Source organism: Sorex fumeus, unplaced genomic scaffold, assembly GCF_029834395.1.
Source record: "Sorex fumeus unplaced genomic scaffold, SorFum_2.1 ptg000078l, whole genome shotgun sequence".
Classification (NCBI taxonomy): domain Eukaryota; kingdom Metazoa; phylum Chordata; class Mammalia; order Eulipotyphla; family Soricidae; genus Sorex; species Sorex fumeus.
In genome coordinates this window covers 10248265-10275628 of record NW_026606135.1, presented here as the reverse complement: position 1 = coordinate 10275628, position 27364 = coordinate 10248265, and the positions used below count along the sequence as shown (strand labels likewise).

Sequence of the window (27364 nt, the reverse complement as noted above, 5' to 3'; positions counted from 1 at the left end):
CTTATCCTGATGGTTAGAGTTACTGAGCATCTTTTCATGTGCTGTTGGTCTTTTATGTTTTTTTTTTATTTGATTTGATTTTTGAGCCGCACCTGACAGTGCTTTGAAGTATTCTCTTCTCTTCAGTATTTTTGAAGAAAATATGATAAGGATTGCTATTAGTTTCTTTAAATTCAGCAGCGAAACCATTTGATCTTAGAATTTTGTTTGAAGGTTTTTGAATACTGATTCAATTTCCTAACTGGTAATTTGTCTATTCTAAGTTTTTGTATTTGTTCATGATTCAGTCTTCAAGGGCTATGTGTCTGTGGAAATTTTTTTATTTTCTGAGTTTTTTATCTCTCTCTCTGTCTACATATAATGGCTCATAGTCATTTCTTATAATTCTTAGTATGAATAAATTAAATGTCACCTTCATTTCTTTTTTTTTATTGGGTTTTCATTTTGTCTCATGACCATTTTCATTTTTGCTTTAGGTTTTTTTCTTCACCCGTTGGTTGTTTAAAATCATGTTTTTAATCTCCACATATTTGTGAATTTCCAGTATGTGTCCTAGTGCTATAACACCGATCTCATGTATGATAAAATAGTTTTTACAGATTATATAGTCTACGAGAATATGAACTCTCTTCTTTATTGCTAAACTCTTGAGACCTGGGAATCTAATAAATAATTACTGAATAAATGGATTATCATTGACATTAAAAACAATAACATAATTTATGTTTGTCAAATACTCTTTTGTTCTTTTTGTTTTGTTTTTGGGACACACCCAGCAATGTTCAGGGTTACTCCTGGTTCTGCCCTCAGAAATCACTCAGCATCATGGTGGTGCTCAGGGAACCATATGGGATGCCAGGGATCAAACCCAGGTGACTGCATAGAAGGCAAGCACCTACCTGCTGTGACATCTCTCCAGCCCCCTCAAATACTCTCTTTCCGATGGACTCTCCACTTAGCAGTTTACCGTCTCTATATAAATAGTTCCATCCTCACAACATTACAAAGCTGATGCTATTTTGTTATTTTCATTGAAAGGAGACAGGAACCAAAGTTAAGGTTGATTATAAAGAATTAAATAAGTATTTTAGATATCCAGGATATACAAAATACTGGTTAAACTCCACAAGAAGAAAACATCCAACCCCATCCAAAAATGGGGCAATGAAATGAACAGAAACTTTCTCAAAGAAGAAATCCGAATGGCAAAAAAGCACATGAGAAAATGCTCTACATCATTAATCATCAGGGAGATGCAGATCAAAACCACAATGAGATACCATCTCACACCTCAGAGACTGGCCCACATTCAAAAGAACAAAAGCAACCGATGCTGGCGTGGATGTGGCGAGAAAGGGACACTCCTTCACTGTTGGTGGGAATGTCCACTGGTTCAGCCCTTCTGGAAAACAGTATGGACGATTCTCAAAAAATTAGAAATTGAGCTCCCATTTGACCCAGCAATACCACTCCTGGGAATATATCCCAGAGAGGCAAAAATGTATAGTCGAAGTGACATCTGCACTTGTTTGTTCATTGCAGCCCTCTTTACAATAGCCAGAAACTGGAAGAAACCTGAATGCCCAAGAACAGATGACTGGTTAAAGAAACTTTGGTACATCTACACAATGGAGTACTATGTAGCTCTTAGAAAAGATGAAGTCATGAAATTTACATACAAGTGGTACAATATGGAAAGTATCATGCTAAGCGAAATGAGTCAGAAAGAGAGGGATAGACATAGAAAGATTGCATTCATCTGGGGGATATAAAGTAACAAAGTATGAGATTAATACCCAAGAATAGCTGAGATCAGCACCAGGAGGATTACTCCATAACTTAGAGGCCAGCCGGGTATCCTAGAGGAAAGGGCTATTCAGATAGAGAAGGGAGCACCAAATAAAGGATGTTTGGAGGATCCTCCCAGGAGGGGAGATGCATGTCGAAAGTAGACTATGGACTGAACATGTTTGCCACTCAATGCCTCTTTTGCAGACCACAACACCCAAAAGGAGAGAGAGAACACAGGGGATTGCCCTGCCACAGAGACGGGGGGATGGGGGGATGGGGGTGGGAGGGATATTATCCATGGTGGTGGAAAATGGGCACTGGTGGAGGGATGGGTATCTGATCATTGTATAATTGAAACCAAAGCACAAAAAATTGTAAATCTACAACTTTAAAAAAAATAAAATAAAATAAAGGGAAAAAAAAAAAAAAAAAAAAAAAAAAAAAAAAAAAAGAATTAAATAAGTATTTTAGGGCTGGATCGGGTAGGGCGTTTGCCTTGCATGCAGCCAACATGGCCGACGCGGGTTCTATTCCCAGCATCCCATATGGTCCCCCGAGCACCGCCAGGAGTAATTCCTGAGTGCATGAGCCAGGAGTAACCCCTGAGCATCGCCGGGTATAACCCAAAAAGCAAAAAAAAAAAGTATTTTATAAGCTTTTAAGAAAAAAGTATTCTTCCCAAGGTTATATAACAAAGACAAAGGTAGGGTTTAAAACTATAGTTGTCTGACTGCAGAGCCTATACTCCTAATCAATCATAAGTGCAGTATCCTTGGGGCGAGAGATATAATAAAGCAGGTAGAACACTTACCTTGCACGCAGATAACCCAGGTTCTATCCCAGCACCACTTAGGGTTCCACCAGTAGCTATCTCTGAGCAGAACAGAGCCAGGAGTTATCCCTAACTCCTGGCTCTGTTGGGTGTGGCCCCAAAACCAAAAATAAAACAAAACAAATGCTGACTCTGCTTTGTATAACTGCTGTCTTACAGGTGGGTAATGATACGTCAGTATAAGTATTGGTAATGGTATGTCAGTGTAAGTGTTACTGGAGGAAAATTGAACACAATTGAAACATCAGTCTTTAGGAAACAGCATTATCCATATCCCCACTCTTAATCTCTTTTCAATTTTAGATCCATATGCCCATGTCTCCTTCCTCCATCGAAGCAAAACCACTGAAATCATCCATTCAACTTTGAATCCTACATGGGACCAAACAATTATATTTGATGAAGTTGAAATTTATGGGGAACCCCAAACCATCCTGCAGAACCCGCCAAAAGTTGTCATTGAACTATTTGATAGTGACCAAGTGGTAAGTGATCTGAAATTTCTCCGTTGGCTCGGAAGATGATGGGGACTTATTGAGATGTTTGTTAAGGAACATAAGGATTAATATTTCCCCAGGGTAAAGATGAATTTTTAGGACGAAGCATGTGCTCTCCTCTGGTGAAACTTAATTCAGAAATGGACATCACACCCAAACTTCTCTGGTACCCTGTAATGAATGGCGGCAAGGCATGTGGGGATGTGCTTGTAGCTGCAGAGCTAATTCTGAGGAACAAGGTATGTATTGAGGCCTCATTCTTTCAGAGTAGTTCCTTTAAATAGTTGTGAATAATTCCAGGTTCCTTTCTTTTTGGGGAACTAAAAGAAGGGATTGACACTTCTGTGTTTGTATCACAGGATGGCTCCAACCTTCCCATTCTTCCTTCACAACGGGCACCGAATCTATACATGGTCCCCCAGGGGATCAGGCCCGTGGTTCAGCTCACTGCTATTGAGGTATGCTGCTCTCTATGGGGGTTTTTTGTGGGTGGGGTGAGGTGGTTATGAGGCCACTCCCAGAAGGGATGGCAGGATCATGCCATGTTCAGGATTGAACCCTGGCCTCTTGTATGCAAAACATGCACTCAGCCCATTGAGGTATTTCTACAGTTTCTGTTCTCTATAGTTAATTAATCAAATCAAATACATGTACATACAGAACTAGAATATTTCATATAGGAAATAAAATCTTGGCAACTTTTCTTGCCATCTCCAACTTCCTTTAGAATGTGTTCTAAAATTTGAAATGGTCATGTAATTTTTAAAAAATGTTGAAATGGTGAAACATGTTGAATTCAACATTACTGAGATCATCTAGAGTCCTTATTTACTGGGAATAAGTAGCTGTCTGAATTTCCTGAGTTTATTCATGAATGGAGAGGGACCAGAGCAATAGTATAGCAGTAGGATGCTTGCCTTTTACAAGGTTGACCTGGGTTCAATCCCTGGTAACCCTTATGGTTCCCCAAGCCCGAACAGGGATGACTCCTGAGTGCAAAGCCCTGAGTATCACCGAAATGGCAAAAAAAAAGAAAGAAAGAAAAAAATAGAGAAGAGGAGGAAAGACATAGAGGAACGTGTCTATGTATGCCATGGGACCAGGAGAGAAGCAGAGATAGAGGAAAGGGGAGGAAAGGAGGAAACAGAAATGGTCTGTCAGACAATTGGGGCAAATAGACTGATGGATCCAGCTTGAGAGCCTGATGGACAGTGTCTGGCTTCTGCTAAAGGTCTCTTCCTGTCCAGTCACCTGATTCTTACCTGGAGATTTGTTTCTCGTGCTGTTGCACTGTGAGGCCTCTAAAGCGGAAATACGCAGCTTTAAAAATTATCTGGCATTTTAAAAATGTTTACATGTCACAATCTGTATGAAGAGCTTTACACTTGATCTTCAAAATGATCCTACAATCGATAGTACTATCAGTCCTGTTTGAAGATGAGACATAGAGAGGTTCGCAGATCACCAGAGTTCATGCAGCTCTTACTTGCCACAGTGAAGATTTGACTCCTGCATTCTTAATTGTTCTGCTTTTTCGCTGCTTAGGAGAAGGACCAGGACAAAATGATTTTATCTCCATGAATGTTTTCCAGCATAATATTCCCAGGGATGTCAGACAAATCAAGTATTTGTTCACTATTAGGAAAATTTTTTTCCTTTTGAATGTTATTTTTAATAAGCTGGGTTTCCTTCTCTTTCCATTGCTCTCTTAGATTCTAGCTTGGGGTTTGAGAAACATGAAAAGCTTCCAGATGGCTTCTATCGCATCGCCCAGTCTTGTTGTGGAGTGTGGAGGGGAAAGGGTGGAATCAGTGGTGATCAAAAACCTGAAGAAGACACCCAACTTTCCAAGTTCTGTTCTCTTCATGAAAGTGGTATGATATCATAACTCTATATCCCATGTGTGCTGAATAGCTGAAGTTTAGTTGAAGTGTGCATATATCACACAAGAGAGAAACATAGGTTATGTTTTTCCCAAGTCTAACTACAATAGAAAACTCAGCCTTTTATTCATCTTGTAGTGACTCTCTCTTAGATTCTCACCAGTGAAAATGTTTTTCTAAAGCTTCATTCAAGCCCAGTGATACAAGTATTTGTGAAAAGGCTTTCTCTAGTGTGTTTCTCCAGTACACTCTCTGCTGAGTCAGTGATCTCTTACTCAGCCATTGGTCAAGCCCACTTACACTTGCTTTGAGGGAGACCTGGAAGCTGATGTTTTCTAGCAGCAAATAGGTACGGCTTGAAGTGACTAGCCAGAGTTTTGGATTTTAATCCCTGCTACTCCAAAGCCCCTGACAAACAGTGACAAATAAACCCCATGAGAGTGCTCTCCAGAATTCCAAAGTGGCTTTCCTTGGTCCATGCCACCCAAATCCTTCCCCCATCTCCCAAGTTCTAGCCTTCATCAATAAAAGTGAGGAAGGCTTCTCAGTCCTCCAACCCCAGCTTTGGACCCTGGGCTTTGCCAGAGGTGGACATTCACCTAGACCACGTGCCACATGGAGTGAGAGCATCTCAATTTTACCTAGTCCACAAGCAGTGTCACTGCTGCCATTGTCCCAGGTGGAGGAGTCAGAAGGCTTCAAGGAAAAATGAACAACTCATGTTGCAACAAAGGATTCCCAGGGTCCCCGTTATGTCCTTGGACTGTTCCATTTTATCTTGACCATTTCCAGATTCTAAGGAATTTTAAGTCAGTGCTCAGCTGTTATGAGCAGAACCAGGTACCTATCCCTGTTCCCATATCACACAAGGTAGCTCATCAGCGCTACTCTTATTGAGGAGGTAACCAGGTCACAGAAGAGTGAGATAAATCCCCTAAAGATGTGCAGCTTCTATTGGCAAAGCCATGTTTGATCCCCGGAAAGCTGACCTGGAGCTCTTATCCTTCATGCTGCACTGCCTGTGAGCCAACACCCGACTACTTACTTAGAGTTCCCTGAACTGGGCCCAGTGGTTGGAGGGAATCTGGGTGGCCCCCTGGCAAGAGTTAATTGGCAAAGCTGCCCTTGTCAGGTCTGGTGTTTAAACATGATGCCCACCTCTGTGGTTCCCCAGTTTTTGCCCAAGGAGGAGCTGTACATGCCACCACTGGTGATCAAGGTCATCGACCACCGGCAGTTCGGGAGAAAGCCTGTTGTCGGCCAGTGCACCATCGAGCACCTGGACCGCTTCCGCTGTGACCCATATGCAGGAAAGGAGGACATTGTGCCACAGCTGAAAGGTAAAATGTGAGTCTCTGCATATCAGAGACTTTTAGGCCTTTTCCTGCATGATCTGATTTCGTCTTCACAAATCTCCTTAAGGGGTGTTCACTGTCCAGATTTGAAACAGTTGTGTGTATAGCTGGTGATATGGCTTTCTGAATTGTTAGCAATACCAGAGCTATGCTTGAAACCAGGCCTCATTTCAGGGGAATAGCTGGGGGTTATGAAATAATGCTCAAGCTATGCTATTACCTTGAAATGTGCTTTGAAAGATAGTATTTGATTGCTATCGTGGAGGTGGGGAAAATAGCACTTGCTGAGTGTAAACGAGTTGGCTTGAGTTACATTAGAAGCAAATGGTAGCCCATTGAGCTTACGAAAGAATGATACTGAGTAAATAGCATTTTTGCTATTGTCCTTTGATATTCGCTGTTTTTGCTCACCATGTACCAGGGTTTGTGTTAGGGGCCAGGGACCGAGTCACCTCAAGGAGAAAAGTCCCAAGGTCCTTGTCTTCATAAGATTCTCCATTACAGAAAGGACAGACTCACTCAGCCTCAAGACTGAAGAGAGGTCTTCTATTTAAGGAGATGCGCCACTCACCAGTTCTGTTTAATCTTCATAATCTTCCTAGTTCTGAGCATCCTGTATCTCTGATTCAAAGCAGAGGAAAAAATTAAGCCCATAGTCACACTTAAGGTGAAAAAGCAAAACCCTGCATGCATTTGTCAAGAAATTTCCCATGCAAAGCATTTTGCGCAGAATGGCTGGTGCTTAAAATGGCAACATTTTTTCCCGTAACAATAACAGTTATTATAACAGCAGGCTTTGTTTTATTTGGGATTACTAAATTGAGGCGATCCATTTCCTAGCATTTTTCTTATGTCTCTATGAGAGAGTTCTTTGATTCGAGTATGTGGCACCCTTAGGAAAGTACAAATTACTGCAGCTCTGTCTGGTCTCAGAGCCGCTTGTATGGACGTGTTTGTGTCTATTTGTCAGTATAGGTTGGGACTGATTTTGAAGTCTCTTGGTTAGGGATTCTTTACAAATAATGGGGAGTGTGAACAAGGCTATAGAGAACACGAAGAAGAAAGTTGTTCAGGAGTAGAGGTCAGGGCAGCAATTGTTTTTCCCCAAAACTAAAATCAATTCTTTTCAACTTAAAAACCAGTGATAGGTCAGAGCTGAAGTTTGAGCTTGATTGCACCTAATGTTGGACCCACACAGAACCTTTTCCTCCAGTCCCTGGGTTTGTTTTACATGAGGATAGTGAAGTGAAGCACTGATAACAGAAAAAGGAAACTACCTGCACTTAGTTTCACATCCTGCCCATCTGGCTATCACATTCAATATTGGTGCAGTAGTCAGGAGCTGTTTCTATTTTATTTTATTTTTATTTTATTTTAATTGAATCAACATAGGTACAGTTACAAAACGGTTCATGATCAGGTTTCAGCCATACAATGTTCCAACATCGTCCTTCTACCAGTATACATTTCCCACCATCAGTGTCCCCAGTATCCTCCCTGCCACTCCCTACGCCCCCAACCCCGTTTGCCTCTATGGCAGGCACTTTTCTTCTTTCTCTCTCTCTACTTGTGGGCATTATGGTTTGCAATACAGATACTGAGAAGCCATCATGTTTAGTCTTTTACCCACTTTCAGAAACCATCTCCCATCCAGAGAGCTCACTTCTTTTTCTTTTTGGGTCACACCCAGTGATGCACAGGGGTTACTCCTGGCTCGTGCACTCAGGAATTACTCCTAACGGTGCTTGGGGGGCCATATGGGATGCTGGGAATCGAATCTGGGTCAACAGTGTGCAAGACAAACACACTACATACTGTGCTATTGCTCCAGCCCCAGAGAGATCACTTTTAACCATCATTGTCATAGTGGTCCCTACTCTCTGCCCTCTCCCCCAGCACTTGAGGTAGGCTTCCAACCTTGGACCAATCCTCCTAGCCCTTGTTTCTACTGTCATTGGGTATTAGTCTCATACAATTGTGTTTTTCTTCTTTATTTGTGGGTGTAGTTAGAAACTAGAAGTGGTTGCTAGATCTGGGGGTGCCACATATATGAAAATGACCTGGCATAGTGACGCATAGAATAGGGAAAACATGTCAGTCTCAATCTGACTCTCCAATAATACCCCTTCCAATTTCTCTGACATTTATCAAGAATCTTTCTACTCTGGTCTGAACTCTGGAATAATTATTAAAACATGAACTTTGGTGTCAGATAGACCTGGGTTACTTGCTTCCACTTACTATGAAATATTTATTGTACATTTGTATGTATGTGCATATGCATTTATTATGTATAGGCATGTACATACATATGCATTTCCCCCTTCCCTAGAATGAATAGGGATTTCACACCTTCTAGCTTATGATACACAGCGGGGCCACACATCTGGTGGTGGCTCACACACTCAGCTCAATGCTTACCAGGACTGTACTCTTCATGTGGAACTCCAGTGTGACATTCTGGTTAGAGTACTCCCAGGGGAGGGGGCTGGAGCGATAGCACAGTGGGTAGGGCATTTGCCTTGCATGCGGCCGACCAGGGTTCTATTCCCAGCATCCCATATACTCCCCCAAGCACCAGCAGGAGTAATTCCTGAGTGACGAGCCAGGAGTAACCCCTGTGTATGGCCGGGTGTGACCCAAAAAGCAAAAAAAAAAAACAAAAGAGTACTCCCAGGGGCTTGTGGTAGTGTCCCCATACATACTCACTGAGACTCTCAGTCCTAGTCACTGTGCTTGTGCATCTTTAGCTGCAGTGCTTGCTGGGGGTTGCACACTTCAGTGCTCACACACACACACACACACACACACACACACACCCCTGCCTGGCTGTGCCCTAAAAATCATATACTCTCTTGTGGCACTGGGGGTGCCAAGCATCATAGTCACAATTGGCTCACGTGGTTCTAGGAATCAAACTTAGGGCCTCACACATACAAGGTAGGTACTTTGATCCTGCACCAACTTTAAGACCCCACTATTAAACGTTAAACCTAAAGCAAGTGACTTGCCTTCTCTTCACCATAGTTTATCTGTTTGTTTTTTTTAAATTTGTATAATAGGGTTAGTGGGACCTGTTCTATAGAATCATTGATGGATTCAATGAGAGACTAAGCCATTCCTCTCACCCAAATCCTGCCCTTGGCAGAGTCTTAGCACCATCTTCTAGCTCAGTGAGCCCGGGGGTAGTCCCTAACCCCCAGATATCCAGAGAATTGTAGAACCCCCGGTGTGTCCCTCCTCTCTGCAAACACTGTGAGAATCGGGTCTGCAGTGCCACCACCGAAGCTCAGGCTGAAAATGTGCAACTTTTCTCCCTGAGTTGATTATCTGTGTCTTAGAAACAGATTCCAGATATAAGCCCTCCTCTCCCTTTAGAAGTAGGTCCTTCCTTACCTTATCCCCCAAAGACATGATTGATACAATTCTTTGCTTTGGTATTTCATTCTGTTTGTTCTGCAGTGCCAGTGATCAAACTCAGGGTCATGCACACGGCAAACAAGTGTTTGTCCTTGGCATGGTTCGCCACTCTCCCAGACCCATTTTGATCATTTCCTATTAGATCATGGTCTTGTATAAGCACTGGCTAGTTATCCAAGACATAAGGAAAAATGAACCATAGAGTTCTCTCCAGGTTTCTAAAATCATTACCATATATCAAGAAAAGTAATAAATTGTTGAGCTATTTTCTACATTTGGGAGAAATCCTTTCTGTTGAATGAATCTCATCCAGGAGTTAATTCCACCATCTACTTTGTGTCTGTTAAACCTGAATTTGGAGTGGCTTTGGTCAGCAAGTTTTTGTAAGTATTTTAGATGATGCGGTTGTTTGTCTTTTAGCATCCCTTATGTCTAGTCCGCCCTCCCGGGACATCATTATTGAAATAGAAGACTCCAAACCATTACTGGCTTCCAAGGTAAGTTTCAGAAATAATAATTGAATAATGTCAATGTTATCATTCAGGTGTCTGAGTAGTAGGTGGATTTGGTCAAGTGACCATTCAGTTTGATTCAAGGAATAATAAATTATTTGTTGATATGAAAAATCAAAATCATAATTCTAAATAGTTTTGACACTAGGGTCCACTCCCCCAAAGGGGGACAAGGCCATCGATATCATGATATTATCATGATATTTAAAAGTACAAGCAGGTATGAGAACTGTTGATTTGCGCAGTCTGAATATTGGTACCATTTAATTAAAAAAATTACAGTAGATTTGAAGCATTGTAAAGTTTCAGGTAACCCAGTAGGCTTTTTTCCTATAGGAATTAGACATATCATGGATTTTCAATGACCCTACTAAGGAAAAGATAGCCCAGATGCTTCTGTTTCCCATAGTGTAGTGAAGAAATTGATGAAACTCCTCTTTCAGGACCCTGTTTTCAAACAATACTTTTCAGTCCTACCAAAAAAGAAAGCAGGGGCGGGAAACAGAGGTCTGAGCCCAGAAAAAAGAAAATATCAAATATCCGTTTGTTTTTGTTGGCATTTGTGATGAACTTTCGCAGCATGTTTTAATGTGTCAACTGGTCTCAAAATGTACATAATTGCATTTTAATATGTTATGTCCATAAACAGTGCTTTTAAAAAATCAACTTCCTTCCCACTGCATTAAACTCACTAATTATTGGACCATGTTAAACGTCGCCCCGCAGCCAGCCCTGAGGAACTCTTTAACTATTGAAACACATTGAGGTTTATTTTACATCATGAATTTAAGTTGCAACCTGGCAAAACGTTGTCAGCCATACCTACAGTGTAGTCCCTGGGGAAGGAATATTGTATTGCTAAGACAATATTGTTATAAAACTATCCCTTGAGTATAGACTCAGGAAAAGTACCATAGATCTGTGTAAAGACAAAGGAGTAAAGATGAGCCTTGGAAGAGCCAATAATTTGCTTTCTGATATATCACATGGACGTAGAGTAAAATGCATATATGTACTATATATGTATATGTGTCTGTGCATATATACATGCTACATGTATGCATTGCAAGTACATGTGATATTTGTGTGATGTATATCTCCTTCTACTAACTCAATTCAGGCTTTGTAACTGGGTCCACTGATAAGGTGGTTAAATTAATTGTGCTGTTGATGGGTACTAGAAACTGTGGCTTTGGGTGACAGTATCAGATCACAGAAAATGACATTATTACCCTGCACTGACTTGGGGAAATTCTTCACAATTGGACTCATCGCTGCCATGAGAAAAGTAGTAATATGTAGTTCTGGTACATACAAATGGGTAAGTGCCTACCAGATAACCTGGACATTCGTACATGGCCATTTCAACAATTACCTTCCAATTCCAGTGCTTAAGCAGTATGTCAACAGCACTCAGCAAAATGGCTTCTCCAACGACCGTGCATGTATGTATAACAAGAAATGCATGAGGCTGCCTGGGACCTTGCCCCAAAGACTGGAATTCTCTTTCAGAATCTTTCTATTAGTAGATTTTGGAGTGAGAGATGATCCTTAATCAAATGTGTTGTTGAAGTGATATTTAAACAAGCATAGTTTTTTTCTTCCTATGGGGAAACTCTTTTGTGTCATTTGAAGTTAAATAAAGCAAATTGCCTCTGTTTTCTTCACATGAATGAATGAGCTAGCAAATATGAAGAAACTCTCTTGTATTTGTCCTAAATTTAAAAATCAACATCACTTTTTGAATAATGCTCATATTATCATGAGTTATTATTTTCTTTGAAATGATTTGGGATAGCTAAAAATAGATGCCAATAAGCAGACTTTAAAAATCTTGAATTCTGGAATCATTTAGAATGCTCGAGCACTTGGGGACATGAAATCTCTCTCTCCAAAATCTCAATTTGGCTGTGATGATTTACTTAACCCTGCTTTGGTATGAATCTAATAGAAAGAAATGGTCACATCTGTCTGTCTCTCTGCCTTTCCTGGTGATGATTTGTGCTGAAGCAAAGTCAGTCCAGAGAACTCACATGGAAGATGCTTCGGGCCACCTCGTTCAGGGATGGTGGTGATGAGCCATGGTTCTCTCCTCCTGTAAGAAATGACCCCGAAGCTAGGATTTCAGAAAGGGGGTCTCGGCAGTTACACTTTAAACTGCTGTAGAGGGAAAGCTTCACTAGTGTTCCAGTGAGCATTAAGATTCAAACCCTACGTCCTAGCTCTGCAGTCTCCTCTACTGGGTGTGACCTAAGATAAGAGAAGGATTTTTCTAGGAACTCAAATGGAGAGAGGTAAAAAATGAGAAATGTGGTGTCTCGGAAGAGGTTTAGTGAATGAAAATGCATTGGGTGCTCTAATATAGGCATAGGAAAATCTAAGGAAAAAGATCCCCATGATGATGTAGCATTAGTGCCAGATATGAACACCAGGTTAGGATTTCTTAAAGGGATCAGAATTAGGGGCTGGAGCGATAGCACAGCAGGTGGGGTGCTTGCTTGCATGCTGCCAAGCAAGGTTCAATTCCTGGCACCTCATATGGTCCCCTGAGTTCCACGAGGAATGATCCTTGAACACAAAGCCAGATATAAGCCCTAAGCACTGTTAGGTAGGGCTCCTAAAACAAGAAAAACAGGGACCAAAATTAGGGCAACTGAGGATATGCTTTAAAAGTTTAATGGGATAAAAGATTTGTAGTAAGAAGGTTTGAATGCGCGTGCATGCGTGCGTGCACACACACACACACACACACACACACACACACACACACACTAGAATGACATCTAGTCTATGTGAAGTTATCTAACTCGGTTTGGTTTGGTTTTGTTTTTTTCCCAAAATGGGCAATATACACTCCACCCCAACCAGAGGATATGGAAATGATCCAGGGGGCTGTAGTACCTCAGGTGGAATCTGGCGGTGGTTGGGAGCACTCTATTAAGTTTGTTTACTTAATGAAAGTCGATTTTCAGGGGGCGCTTAACAATTTTTATTCTTAAAAGGTCAAATAACTTTTGGAAACTCTAATTTAACTCTATTGAAAACACGAGATGTGGGTTTGTGCTTTTCATTTTAATGCTGTTTATAACCATTTTGCACATTTTTAGAGAATAAACCTTAAATAAGGTGTTTTAACTATGAGATATCTGAAACAAAATAAATAATTTCAAACATTCAAATTATAAATCAGACCTGAATAATCATTTTTTAATTTCTTTCTCTTTAAACCCAATGACCGTGGGGTCTCCGTACCTTGCAACCTGTTACATGGCTTACCCTCTTCCTGGCCATATTCTTCATGAGCAGCTGACAGAAAAGGTAACTGTTGTACCTATTTTGCTAAATTTAATATTTTTGTATTTTCTGCCTATAGCTAATATGTAAAGAAAAAGCTTAATTAAGGGTTTGATATACTGAGTAAGTAAAGTAAAGTAAAGGCCCTCCCGTTGATCGTCGATTTGCTCGAGCGGGCCCAATAACGTCTCCATTGGAGACTTTGTTGTTACTGTGTCTGGCATATCGAATACTCTCGGTAGCTTGCCAGGCTCTCCGAGAGGGGCGGAGGAATCGAACTCGGGTCGGCCATGTTGGCCGCTTGTAAGGCGAACGCCCTACCCGCTGTGCTATCGCTCCAGCCCCATTAAGGAAAAATAACTGGATGTGTGTCTTATATATTACATAAAAAGCATCCTTCCCCCAGACTTAATTGAAAGCCGTGTTGCAGTGGACGTTTTATTTTGGCAATATCACTCTTTCCCAGGTTTTAAAATAACATGAGGGTATGATGGGGCTCTCTTCCAAATGTGATATTTATAAACGAAAGTATCATGCTAAGTGAAATGAGTTAGATAGAGAGGGACAGACATAGAATGACTGCACTCATTTGTGGAATATAAAGTAACAGAATGGAAGACTAACACCCAAGAATAATAGAGATAAGGGCCAGGAAGATCGCTTCATGGCTTGAAAGCCAACCTCACATGCTGGGGGGGAAGGCAGCTGAGATAGAGAAGGGACCACTATGTGAATGATGCTTGGAGGGCTTGCTCAGGATGGGAGATGCATGCTGAAAGTAGACTATAGATCAAACATGATGGCCACTTACTACTTGTATTGCAAACCATAACACCCAAAAGGAGAGAGAGAGAGAGAGAGAGAGAGAGAGAGAGAGAGAGAAAGTAAAAGGGAATGTGCCTGCCACAAAGGCGGGGGTTGGGGGATTGGGTGGGATACTGGGAACACTGGTGGTGGAAAATGGGCACTGGTGGCAGGATGGGTACTCGATCATTGTATGACTGAAACATAATCACGAAAGTTTGTAAGTCTGTAACTGTATCTCATGGTGATTCATTAAAAATATATTTTAAAAAGAAGTTTATAAGAAAAACAAGATATTTACAAACAGTATAGCTTCCTTCCATAAATGACAGCCTTTTGCAGTCTAAAAATGTTCCGCTATGCCAGTTTGATCCCTGGCATTATGTATAGTCTCCCAAACACCATCAGGAGTCATCCCTGAGCACCCTTCCCCTACCCTCTGATTTTAAATATGCCACAGTGGTTCTGGTCTTCTGTGCCTTCTGCCAACCAAGAACTGCTCATCTAAGCTAGAGATTCTCTATGCTGGCTGCATAGGGATCCCCTGCATGCCCTGGTCTCACGCCAAGGTAATTGGATCAGAATCTCCAAGGCTATCTTAAGAGCCAGTGATCTAAATGAAACATAGTACCTCCCTACCTTTGTTTCTCATTTATAATTTTCAAAGCTCTTTCTCCTAATGATCTAATTTATTTTCAAAACAATCCTCTGAGACAGATGGAAACAGGTAGTGCTATTATCCCATTTAGTGGATAAATAAGTTGATGTTCAAAGATGTTAATCAACTTGTCCAAGCTGGTATGGCCTGTACCATAAGGCTATGGATCATAATGCAAAGGATGGGACTTTAATTAGAACCAGTTTTTCCAACTCTTAGCTTATTGAACTTTGTTTTATAATGCATTGTAGCCAAGAGGACTGTGGAAATAACATATAAAAACGTGTATTAGAGATTTTATTTGTATATATCAATATTAATAGGATAAAAGTAAAAGATAGTCAAATAAATAGATTGTTTCCATAAGACTTAAGAACATTAGCCACTCTACAGATAGGCACCAAAGCCAAAAATTCTTCATTGACCAAGGATGACTATTTCACTTCCAGTTTCCGGGTAGAAGCATCATAAATACTTTACCCATTGGGAATATAAAGAAAAATCATATAATCTTACCTGCTCCAGGGTTCAGAAGTATTCGTTTCTCTTATCTAATATGTAGTTTTTCCTATTTAGATTGGAAGTCTATATTGTTATCACCTGAGTTTTTCATTCTGATGTCTTTCTTAAGGAGGAAGAAATTGTCGACTGGTGGAGTAAATTTTATGCTTCTACAGGGGATTTTGAAAAATGTGGACAATATATACACAAGGGTTATTCCAAACTCAAGGTATTCATGCTGCTGTGGGGGGGGGGGGGGGGGGGTACTTACTCCATCCATTACTTCTTTCACCAGAAGGTCCATTGTTGGTGCTGATGACAAAGAGCTGGCACCTCTGACCCCCTGGATACCTCTCTTGCAGTTTTGGCTTTGTTAGAAGTTCAGAGAACTAAGTTGAGCTGTTACTTTATGGTTATCATGATGACATTCTGGCACATAAGCACTACCAGCTACAAGGTTAGGAATGTTACTGGCACCACAGTAGTTCGTCAATAATTGTCCACTTTGACCCAAGAATCCCTAAAAGTTTCAGTGCTCTTCAGAACACCATGGAATATTAATATGCTTCATTCTGTCCTTCAAAGAGTCATCAATCACTAGCTAACAAGGTGGTCACGTTACATGTACGCAGAATAAATTCACAACCATGGGCACATTCGCCCAGGAGAAATTGGCAAGTTTTTGAGCTAGGTAAGGAAAGTATCTGTTGACTTTGCCCTTTCTTTTACTGTTTTGAGTTTTCCAGTCCTTCATTCAGTTTTTTAGACTGGAATTCATTCAATTAAAAGCAAATATTAAAGTTTTTTAAACAATGCAGGGAGGACGTGGGAGGGAACTCTAGAATGAAGATTATCTTGCTAATGATTTTTCCTATTAAAGTGAAAGAAATTCAGATCCTTTCATGTTATTGTCTCCACATCCCAGTAAAGCTTAAGAAACACCAGATTGTAGAGAAACACTCTTTTAAGCGAATGCTCAAAGAGATCAGATGGGTCAATCCATCCTTCTTCCTTTTCCCTCCTTCCTATTTTCTTCCTTTCCTTCTTTCTTCTCTCCTTTTCACCTTCATCCTCAACCTCCTCCTCTTGTATTTTTTTAATTAAGATTTAATTTGCATACAATAAAGTAACTCATTCAATGAGTTTGATTATTCACACATCTCCGCGAAACATCAACCCCAAGCAACAGCAAATGGACATTTCTGTCAACATACAAAACTTTGAATCCTTTTCCAGGTAATTTCTCACACTTTTCATCTCTCCCAGAGATAACTGATATGATTTCATCACCATCCATTCATTTTTGCTGTTTTTATGCTTCCTGTAAACTAGCTCATAAATCTGTGTATCATGTTTCCATAGCCCAACATAGCTGTTCTTAAGATCCTTAATGTTGCTGTGTGCCAATTAGTTTTTTTCATGGTTAAGCTGTATTCCATGTGGCATACCCCAGGGATGCTTGCTTCTCCATTGTCTTGAGGATGAAGCTGCTATGAAATTATTGTACTATGTGGACATATTTTCCTTTCTCTGGGCTAAATACCTAAAAATCTATGTTCTAGATTGTAAAATAGGTGTATATTTCACTTTGTAGAAAAATGCCTGACATTTTCCCAAAGTGGTATGTCTTTCTACACCCTCCCACACACTAGAATTCCACATCCTCATGCCCATTTGGTGTTATCAGTATTTGAATTTTTATCCTACCTGCATTTGATGAGAAATTTAAGCATCTGTTGATGGCTTTCAGGTATATGATTGTGAACTTGAAGATGTGGCAGAATTTGAGGGGCTGACAGACTTCTCTGATACTTTCAAGCTGTATCGAGGTAAATCAGATGACAATGAAGATCCTTCTGTAGTAGGAGAATTTAAGGTGAGTAAAAATGTGTGTGTGTGTGTGTGTGTGTGTGTGTGTGTGTGTGTGTGTCCTGTTTTAAATCTACCTTGAGGGTCGAGAGATGGTACAGGCATTAAGGTGCTTGCTTTACTTTAACACGAGTTTATGACCAACCCCAGTTCAATCCCCAGCCCTAAATGGTTCACTTAACAAAGAGTTTGGGATAGACTAGCTAGGTGTGGCCCAAACCAACACCCACCCCCCAAATACAACACAATCAGCTTCTACTTCTTTATAGACCTAAGAATCAAGCAATCTCTAAGGCAAAGATATGTTCTCTGTCATCAGAAGGATGTTTTAAGATGTTAACCAGAAAAGGACAGTGAGGCTGGGTGGGAAATGAGCCTATTTGGGATGCATTTTTCTCCCTGCTCACACCAGTCAGCCCCAGTCTTGAATCCTATAATTTCAGCCACCCCAACTTCCCCCTCTCTGTCCCACTGCCTCCTCCCAGGCTTTTAGCCAGACTATTGATTCAACACCCCAGCTGATGCCCTTTGCAACTCTCTTCTCCAGGCCAGAGTTCACTCCACGCGCAATCTGCCCTAATCAGGGTTCTTGACTTCTTAAAAACATCATTGGGATTCCACCAGATCAAGTCTCAACTCCTTCCCAAGGTGGAGCCAGCTTCTCACAAGCTGCCTGTCTCCCAGGCCCTGCCGTGCCCGCCTGTTCGGACGACCTCTCCTAAGCCCCAAACACACCTTGTACTCTCACAACTTGGAGCCTTGGGACAGGTTCTTCTTCCTTCCCTGGATGCCCTTCCTTCCCTCTGCATCCGTGGGCTGCCCAACGCCTCCTCAATTATTTAATCACCAGCTCGGATGTCGCATTCTTTGTGAGCTGTTCCCTGCTTGCTTCTGACCTAGTGACTCACCCTAGGCTCCCACAGATCCAGATTCCAGCCGCTATTAAAGCACCTTCCCGGCGAAGTCTCTGCTTTCCTCAGAGTCCCTCCCTCTGTGCACAGTTGGCAAATCCGTGGCAGATGGGCTCCTGCTTCCTAAGCCCTTATCAAGAGCAGACTCTGTTCATCGATCCGAGGATAAAATCCTGCACACGGTCTCATGAGGTTCTCATTACAGCCCCCACCCGGCCATCCAAGGTGGCTTGAGGGTCAATCCCACTTCCTATCTCTGCAGACTGCATGCCTTGAGTTCATTTGGGACTCTTACTACCTGGCACCTAGGAGGTTCTTCCTTCCTACTCCCTTGCTGAACATGTGTTGCTGGAGCTAAGGCCCAGACTTTGCTTTCTCCTATGTTTGAAAGTTGCTTTCAAGACTGAGAATGTGGCCCCTCCAGCTGACCTGATGACTCCCTCACTCAAAATCACTCTTGTGTCCCTACTCCATCCTCCATCCTACATGCCGTCCTAGAGGTAGAGTGAAGAACAGGACATCATTCTCGCCCTCAGGAAGCTCGTCATGGAGGAGAAAAACCATATAGGTCTGTTGCTACCATGGGACTAGGTGCAGGTTTGATGAGAAAAATAGAATCACACCCAGTCCAGGGGAAGTTCTGGAGACTTCCTGGAAGAAGTGACACCTTTTGGCTAAGGATGAAAGGGAGTTTGATGGGACAGCAGAGTGTTTAGGAGGGTTTCTGTTTGTTTGTTGGAGGGGATGGCAGTACTCCTAAGCGTTGTCAGGAGGCCTCAGGGCTCCCCATGATACTCAGTCAACAGGGTTCAATGTGGGTGCCCAAGGATGCAATGTTGTAGGCCTTGTGGTACTGGAGATTACCCAGGACATTCCAGCCATGCTGGGAGCTCCAGGGTCACACCCAGAGGTGCTTGAGGATCTCCAGGGCTGCATTTCGGTGATGCTTGAGGGACCATGTGGTGTAGAAAATCCAAAAATCAAACCCTGGATAAATCCTGGTCTGAACATACAACTGTACCATCTCCCGGCTGCTGGGGGAGGATTTGGGGCCACACCCAGCAGTGCTCAGGGGTTACCTGACTTAGTGCTCAGGAGTCCCCAGTCTCCTGCATACTCTCTAGTTCACTGGGTTTACGTTTCCAGACTAGAGCAAGACCGTGTTTAAGGAGCAATCTGAGAAGAAGTAAGTCAAGTGTAGTACTTTACAGGGTTGGGTTTTTTTTTTAATAATATTTCTTCCTATCTCCAAAATATGTGCAGTGTTTTCCTTGTCACCGCCTCCTTTGCCGTCGGACCGGGCCCAGCTACTTCTGCCTCTTGCCTACATTTTCGCCTGATTCCCCACTTCTGCCTTGTCCTTTCTCCTCCCCTGGACCTATGAAACTAAATAGTAATCACTCTATTGTGATTTCCCCTTCCTATTGGGATAGGCAAAGTTCAGGGTATGGATCACTTCCTCCCCCACTTCTGCACCCTCCTGGGGCTGTCTCTGGGTCTCCCCGGGAAGGGGGCACTCCCCAGGTCACCCGGCACCCTGTGAGTTTATCTGTGTGTGTCTCTCTCTTAGGGCTCCTTTAGGATCTACCCCCTGTCGGATGACCCCAGCGTGCCGGCCCCTCCCCGGCAGTTTCGGGAATTACCTGACAGCGTCCCGCAGGAATGCACGGTTAGGATTTACATTGTTAGAGGCTTAGCGCTCCAGCCCCAGGACAACAATGGCCTGGTAAGAGTTTGGGTGTGGGGCCTTCTCCTGTAGCAAGATAATTACAGTCATCAGCCTCGATAATTGTCATGTTCTTTCTTTCTGGGCGTCTGTTATCTCACTAGGAGAAAGATATTCTATCAAAACAATGTATTCAGGAGGATTGTCCCAAAGGGGATTAATCGAAGAGCTGGAAGGGACTTTGGGCCCTCTGGTTCAGCCTTCTCCTTTTACTGATGTGACCTCAGAGGACACTAGCTCCTGTAGCTCCTCTCCGCCCGCACAGCTTCACCCCTACCCCCACACTGGTTATGTGCCACCTCGGGACACACAGCTCAGACCCCGCCTGCAGCCCTGGGTGCCATAGTGTCACCTACTCATCAGTTGGGAGTGGGTGTGGGAGCACCCAAGTCTTACCCAGAAACTGGCTTAAACTTGCACCTCACGATGACATGGCTTCTCTCTGTCTTGTACCCACAGTGTGACCCTTATATCAAAATAACCCTGGGGAAAAAAGTCATTGAAGATCGGGACCACTACGTCCCCAACACTCTCAACCCGGTTTTTGGCAGGTACTGCACAGTCAGCAATGGTCGTCACATTCATTTCTTTCGGAATTCTGTGTGTGACCTATATTCTCATCCATGGAGCAGGTCTGTTAAACTGTATGCAGGAAAGAACGTCAGGGAAATTGAAAAGTGTCACGCGGAAAGTAAAACTAAGTCACAGGAGGGGTTCTGCTGAGAGAAATCAGCTCCGAGACTGGAGACACAGGCGGGGCAGCAGAGGAGCTGGGGTGCCCTGGTTTGAATCTCTGGCACCACATATGGTCCTCTAAGCACAGCCAGGACTTGCTCCTGAGCACAGAGCCAGGAAAAGCCTTGAAATACCACTGAGTATAACCCCTTATCTTCCTCTCAGAGAGAGAGAGAGAGAGAGAGAGAGATAATGGGACCATAAAGGCCAGGAGTCCCCTAAGTTAGTTGGTTCTGGCCAGGACATTTAGGCAGTGACTTGCCTGTAGTGACATGTTGAGTCTCACAATCCGATCCAGTTAGGATCTGTTTTCTGGGATGTTTTGATTCTTCATTTAAATCCAGTGAAGGTATCACTGACCCTTTTAGCAACACTAAAGAGTAGGCAGCAAGGGAGGGGCTCAAAGCACCTAACACCTGTTTTCTGTTCTTGAAGATATTTGAAACAGCAGTGATTTCTTTACAGTTGTCACTGTAGATTGTTTTCAGAAACTGATACCAATCTTAGCCAAATCTTTTTTTTTTCTTTTTGGGTTACACCCGGCAATACTCAGGGGTTACTCCTGGCTTTACACTCAGTAATTACTCCTGGCAGTGCTCAGGGGACCATATGGGATACTGGGAATTGAACCCTGGTCGGCTGGTGCAAGGCAAATGCCCTACCTACTGTACTATTGCTCCAGCCCTTAGCCAAATCTTTTTAAGAACTGGGAAAATCCAAGTGACCTCACAAAGACTATAAATTGCATCCACATAGCTAATAATTATGATTTGCTGAGCTTTCACTATGTGCAGGCTCTACGTTCAACCATTTACATAAAACATCTTAGAACTCTCATAATTTAAAGTGTACGGCCCCAATTATAAAAGAAGAAACTGAGGCACAGGGAGAATTTGTGTCTGATATGCCCAGCTGATCAGAAGCAGGTTCCGAATTCAAAGCAGGCCAGCCCTGCTGCATCTATGTGGTTTCCATACCAGGCACTCTGGGCAGCTGCCAACACCAGATTTTTATCCCTGTCAAGTCTTTTCCCCTGATAAGGCATGGATTAGGAACCCCAATTTCAGGTGAGGGAAATAGGGCGCCAAGGATGTTGAGCAAACTAGCACATGAGGGAGCCAAGAGGTAAGTGGACATGCCTGACTCCCAGCCCCAGGATTTCCCAGCACCTTGGGTAATGCTTCATAGCTGTGGCCAAGTCCTCACCTGGAGAAAAATTGTCTTTGTGCAGAATATTTGGGAAGAGTGTTATTTTCCCAGAACCTTTCCGCTGAAGAACATTTTGTTCTTGTTTCTCCTGTGGTCAGTACTATAATTTCTGACTTGATCATCCAACTCCTTTTCTACTTCCTTAGGTCTATTTGTTGGTCTTTGACCTCACACATTCTTTCTCACCTTCATGTGCATGCATGCATGCGAACACAATTACACACACACACCTCCAACAGTTGATGTCCAACAGTTGATGCCTACATACTCAGTAACACTCTATCTCACACACACTAAGCCCAAGGCACATACTAGTGTGTACATGTGAGTATGTGCAGACACAGAGACACACATTCACACATATACCCATACTGGCACAGATACAAAGTCACACATAGACATACATACACCTACTTTTTCACACATACCATACCCGTCCACATCGACATGCATATACATGTTCATCAGTACACACACACATGCATCTGTTCACACATACAACTCACATGTACATACCTACACACTCACACATACACTCACACATATGTTCACATATATACGTACTTATTACACTCACACGCACATTCACACATTCACCAGTACACACCCACCCACATACTTACACACGTTCCCATATCTACATACACACACATCCACACACACGATCACACACATCCACACAGCTGCACTCACATCCACACATCTGCACACGTGCTCACACACACATCCACCTGGCCACACTCACAACACACCCCCCCATCTGTGCTGCACAGCCTGAGGCCACGTGCCGGGCTGGGAGGGGAAGTAATCCTCTGGCATGGCAATCTGATCGTTTTCCTTTTCTTCTGCTGATCCAGCCCTGAGGTCTAGACAGGAAAAGGCACGCAGGGCAGGAAGGAGGGCTCCCCGGGAGACGCGAGGAAGCCAGGAAAGCAGCTTTGAGGGGAGAAAGCCGGCCCTGTCTCAGTCGCTGCTCTCAGAGGAGCCAAGCACAAGCCTAATTAAGTGGCAGGAAAAGTCTTGCTCGGAGCCACCCCAGGAGGAAAGGATGCTGTGGGGCTCCCCTTGGCCAATCCCTGTCTGGCGTGTGTGCAGACTCCCCAGGCCAGGAAGCGGGGTGAGGGGAGCTGAGGAGCCGCCAGCTCCGCAGCCCCTCCCACCGCAAGGCTCTAGTTCCTGGCCTTGGCCTTAGAGGGTTTCTTGGAGACTCCCAGGAACCCTGGGACAGGAGTTCAGACAGAGGCAACCTTCTCTTCAGAGTATTTTCAGTTAGCATCATGGCAACCCCACCCATCCTCACAGCCCCCATAACATTCAACAGAACGGATTCCACGGGATGGTCACTGGCCCTCCAGGGGTGAAAGGGGTCCTTTAGCAGACCCAGACAGCAGCATTAAGAGAGAAGGTCTCAGAGCCTGCTTGGCACCGTTACCTCAACAGAAGTGGTTCTCAACCATATCTGACCAAGGAGTTCTTTTAATGAAAAGAAAACAGGACCTAAAAATCATTAAAAAGAAAAAAAGAAAACATACAGTCTGTCCCTTGGAATCCAGTCATGGGAATGTTGGGGTTGCAGGACATCTGTGGGTACAGCACTTCAAGGGTGTTTGTGCCCCAAACCACTTTTTCTTGTGCTGTTCTCTGCCTCCTACAGGCTCCTGTCTGGCTGTAGTACCCTAAAGACATTGCTAAGATTTATCCAGAACTACCCCGGAAGCTTTTTTGCCCAGAGCTCCATTTTTTCCCAGAGGCTCCTGGGGAAGCTTTGAGATTCTGAGCATCTGAGTCTAGTTTTCAGGGAAGCTGAGTTTCTACTGCTTCTACCCTTTCTGCAGGAGTCCAACTCCTGCTCTAATAAAGGAACATTCCAGGAACCCAGGCTACACACAAGCATGCAAGAAGAAGGGAGGAGGCTTGGGATAGGCCTCTCCCTTTCCTTGACTAGGAACCAAACCCATCTAGACTTAAGCTATTCGGTCTATCGTCATTTCTTACTGGGATTCTAATGTCTAACATTATCATTAATAATAATTGTAGCAATTATTATAGCTACTGGGATTCAAGCAATGTACTCATACCATGGCCAGGAATGTGGTTCAAGTGGTAAAACACATGTCTTGCATATATGATACCATATCTGACCAGGGTTTGATCTCTGGCAATGAGTGAACCCCAAACATTTCCTCTATCACCACCACAACAGTAATTTTTTTTTAATTTAAAAAGCTATAAAGAGCTGACCCAGGATCAATCACCAACACGCCATATGGTCCCCTGAGTCCCTCCAGGAGGTCCCTGAGATAGATCCAGGAGTACGACTGCTAGAGGCAGCCAGATGTGTATGTTCATGCAAAATTCTTCCTAAACCATTCTTCACTTGGATCTTCTTTTTTTAATTGAATCATCATGAGATGCACAGTTACAAAGCTATTCATAATTGGGTTTCAGTCATAAAATGTTCCAACACCCATCCCTCCACCAGTGTACATTTCCCACCACCAAGGTCACCAGTTTCCCTCCCACCCAACCTCTCCCCCCCACCCCACGCAAACACACCTTTCTTCTTTTTCTCTGTCTCTCTCTCCTTTGGGGCATTATGTTTCACAATCTAGGTTCTGAGAGGTTATCATATTTGCTCCTTTACCTACTTTTAGCATGCAGTTCATACCCAGCGTGATAATTCCCAGCTATCATTGTCATTGTAGTCCTTTCTCTATCCCAACTGCTCCTCTCCCCAGCTCTTGAGGCAAGCTTCCAATCCTCCTGGTCCTTGTTTCTAGTGTCCTTGGATATTTGTCTTATATTCTGTTTTTTTTTTTATACCCCACAAATGAATGCAATCATTTATCTGTCTCTCTCCCTCTGAGTTATTTCACTCAGCATGATACTCTCTGTGTCCATAGATTTAAGTGAATTTCATGTCTTTATATTCCTGGTGTCTACATAGTATTCTTGTGTAAATGTATCCATTTCTTGAGTCAGTCAAATTTGTTCTCTGGCATACGGTTGTTTCCAGATTCTGGCTATTGTGAGTAGTGCTGCAATAAACATAGAAATGCAGATGTTTCTTCTGCAGTGTGTTTTTGCAACCCCAGGGTATATTCCCAGAAGTGGTGTTGCTGGGTCATTATGGAAGTTCAACTTTTAATTTTTTTGAGGAATGTCCATATTGTTTTCCAAACACCTGGATCAGTCGGCATTCCCACCAACAATGAATGAGAGTCCCTTTCTCCAAGCATCCATGCCAGCACTGGTTGATCTTGTTCTCTTAGATGTGTGCCAGTGTCTGTGTTGTGAGATATCTCATTGTTGTTTTGATCTGCATTTCCTTAATGATAGTAATGAAGAGCATTTTTTCCTGTGCCTTTTGGGCATTTGAATTTCTTCTTTGAGGGACTTTCTGTTTATCTTCTCCCCATTTTGTGTTGGGGTTGGATTTTTTTTCTTGTAAAGTTCTACTATAGCCTTATATGTCTTGGATATTAACCTCTTATTAGATGGGTATTGGGTAAATAATTTTTCCCATTCTATGGGCTGACTTCATATATTGGTCACCATTTCTTTTGAGCTGCAGAAGCTTTTAGGTTTATGTAGTTCCGTTAGTTGATCTTTGCTTCCACTTGCTTGGTCAGTGGTATTTCATCTTTGAAGATGCCTTTGGCTTCAACGTCATCAACAGTTCTGCCTACATTTTCCTCCATGCACCTTATGGATTTTAATCTATTTTGATCTGACTTTTGTGCCTGGCATTAGAAAAAAAGATATGAGGCAGCTGCATGCAAAAAAAAATAGAAGAAGAAAAAGAAGAACTCAGACCTCTTTTACTTGTATCTTATAAGAACAAGGGAGTTAAGAATATCACCAATTTACAGACGAAAGGACTGAGCACAAAGTGCTTAAGCTACTGGCCTAGACTTTAAGTAACTTCCCACACTTGGTAAGCTTCAGAGCTGGGGAGCAAACAGGGAATTTTCTCTTAGCTATTTGTTTGTTTGCAGTTGGGAGCCTTCCCAAGCAGTGCTCAAACAGCCCCTCCTGGGATTCTCATCCAACAATTCAATGCTAGGGTCCTGAGGATGTATGCAGGGATGCTCAGGCCCTGAGTCACTGGCCACCCTACTTGTGCTTGGAGGCCTCCAAGACTGCAGCGCTCATTGCTGGGGCATGGGATCACGTGGTCTCGGAGATCAGATTGCGCTTGGTCCGTGCCTTAACCCCTGTGCTTGCTTGCTCTCCAGCCCCCGAGCTTCTGAGCATGCGTGTCATCTCCTGTGTCCTTATGCTACTGTGTATTACCTATCGGTGCCCTTGTCCCCTTGCATCATTCAGTTGTCCTGGTCACCAGCTTTCCCCCAACCCCCAGCCCCACCACCACGACTACCACCAGAAGCCAGAGCCCCTTGCTTGGGGATTCTAGGCACAGAGCACTGGGGTTTACAAGAAGTCAGGCGGGGGCTGGAGATACTGTGGAGACCCTGACTGTACATTTGTTTATTTAGAATGTATGAACTGACCTGCTACTTACCTCAAGAAAAAGACTTGAAAATTTCTGTCTATGATTATGACACCTTCACCCGCGATGAAAAAGTGGGAGAGACGACAATTGATCTGGAAAACCGATTCCTTTCTCGGTTTGGGTCCCACTGTGGCATACCTGAACAGTATTGTGTGTAAGTTGCTCTGGCAATGAAAGTAAATACCTTTTCCCCAGGCGCCTCTGGGGAGGCTTTGACTCTCTACCTCAGGCCTGTGCCTTTAAGACATGAACCTTTAAAAAAAGAAAAGAAAAGAAAAAAGATTATTTTTATTATTTTACAGAGAGTTAGGCCCTTAATTTTGTCCAAGTCCAGGAAGCATTGTTCACATTGTCATAGGTGTAGTCCTGTTGGCCTCTGGTGTAGTGCAGGCCTCTGGTACAGGTAGCAGAATTCAGAGAGCCAGCCACACCCCATCTTGTTCCCTGAGCTCCCCTCATCAATGCCAGGGCAGAGGACTGGCAGTGTTTGACAGCAAAAACTACCTTTTGGAAGCAGCAGTTCCCCAGTTCCATCCATTTCTTGATGTTCCTCTTTCCCAGAGAGCTATGCGACGTCTTTCCACAGCACCTAATGAGGCATAGCATGCAATGCCAGTTTATATGTGTGCTATTATGATTATGCTGTGTGATTTCAAGCATAATCTTTTTTTTTTTTTTTTTCAGAAAAGGAAACTGAAAGGGGTAAAAGGCAATTGGCTGGTACCAAAGTAATGTGGATTTTAGGTCTCTGAAATAGATTTCTTGGCAAAAGCCCTAGTGTGGAGCTCATGGTTTCCCCCTCCCATGTAACATGGGACCTCCTAGAAGTATTGATGTGAAGTGTGAATCTG

At 43.0% G+C, this 27364-nt stretch overlaps 1 protein-coding gene across 2 annotated transcripts in view; it reads left to right on the top strand.

Annotated features, from left to right (window-relative positions):
* The window catches only part of MYOF (myoferlin), a 150099-nt gene that overhangs the window by 103163 nt on the left and 19572 nt on the right, over nucleotides 1–27364 (top strand). For both annotated transcript variants that reach the window (XM_056130411.1, XM_056130410.1), the window contains 12 exons: nucleotides 2927–3108; nucleotides 3201–3359; nucleotides 3480–3578; nucleotides 4833–4994; nucleotides 6178–6343; nucleotides 10199–10275; nucleotides 13597–13608; nucleotides 15678–15776; nucleotides 17298–17423; nucleotides 19898–20053; nucleotides 20513–20604; nucleotides 26497–26667. In XM_056130411.1, coding sequence (XP_055986386.1) covers nucleotides 2927–3108; nucleotides 3201–3359; nucleotides 3480–3578; nucleotides 4833–4994; nucleotides 6178–6343; nucleotides 10199–10275; nucleotides 13597–13608; nucleotides 15678–15776; nucleotides 17298–17423; nucleotides 19898–20053; nucleotides 20513–20604; nucleotides 26497–26667 — 1501 coding nt within the window. The remainder of the gene's footprint in view (nucleotides 1–2926; nucleotides 3109–3200; nucleotides 3360–3479; nucleotides 3579–4832; nucleotides 4995–6177; nucleotides 6344–10198; nucleotides 10276–13596; nucleotides 13609–15677; nucleotides 15777–17297; nucleotides 17424–19897; nucleotides 20054–20512; nucleotides 20605–26496; nucleotides 26668–27364) is intronic.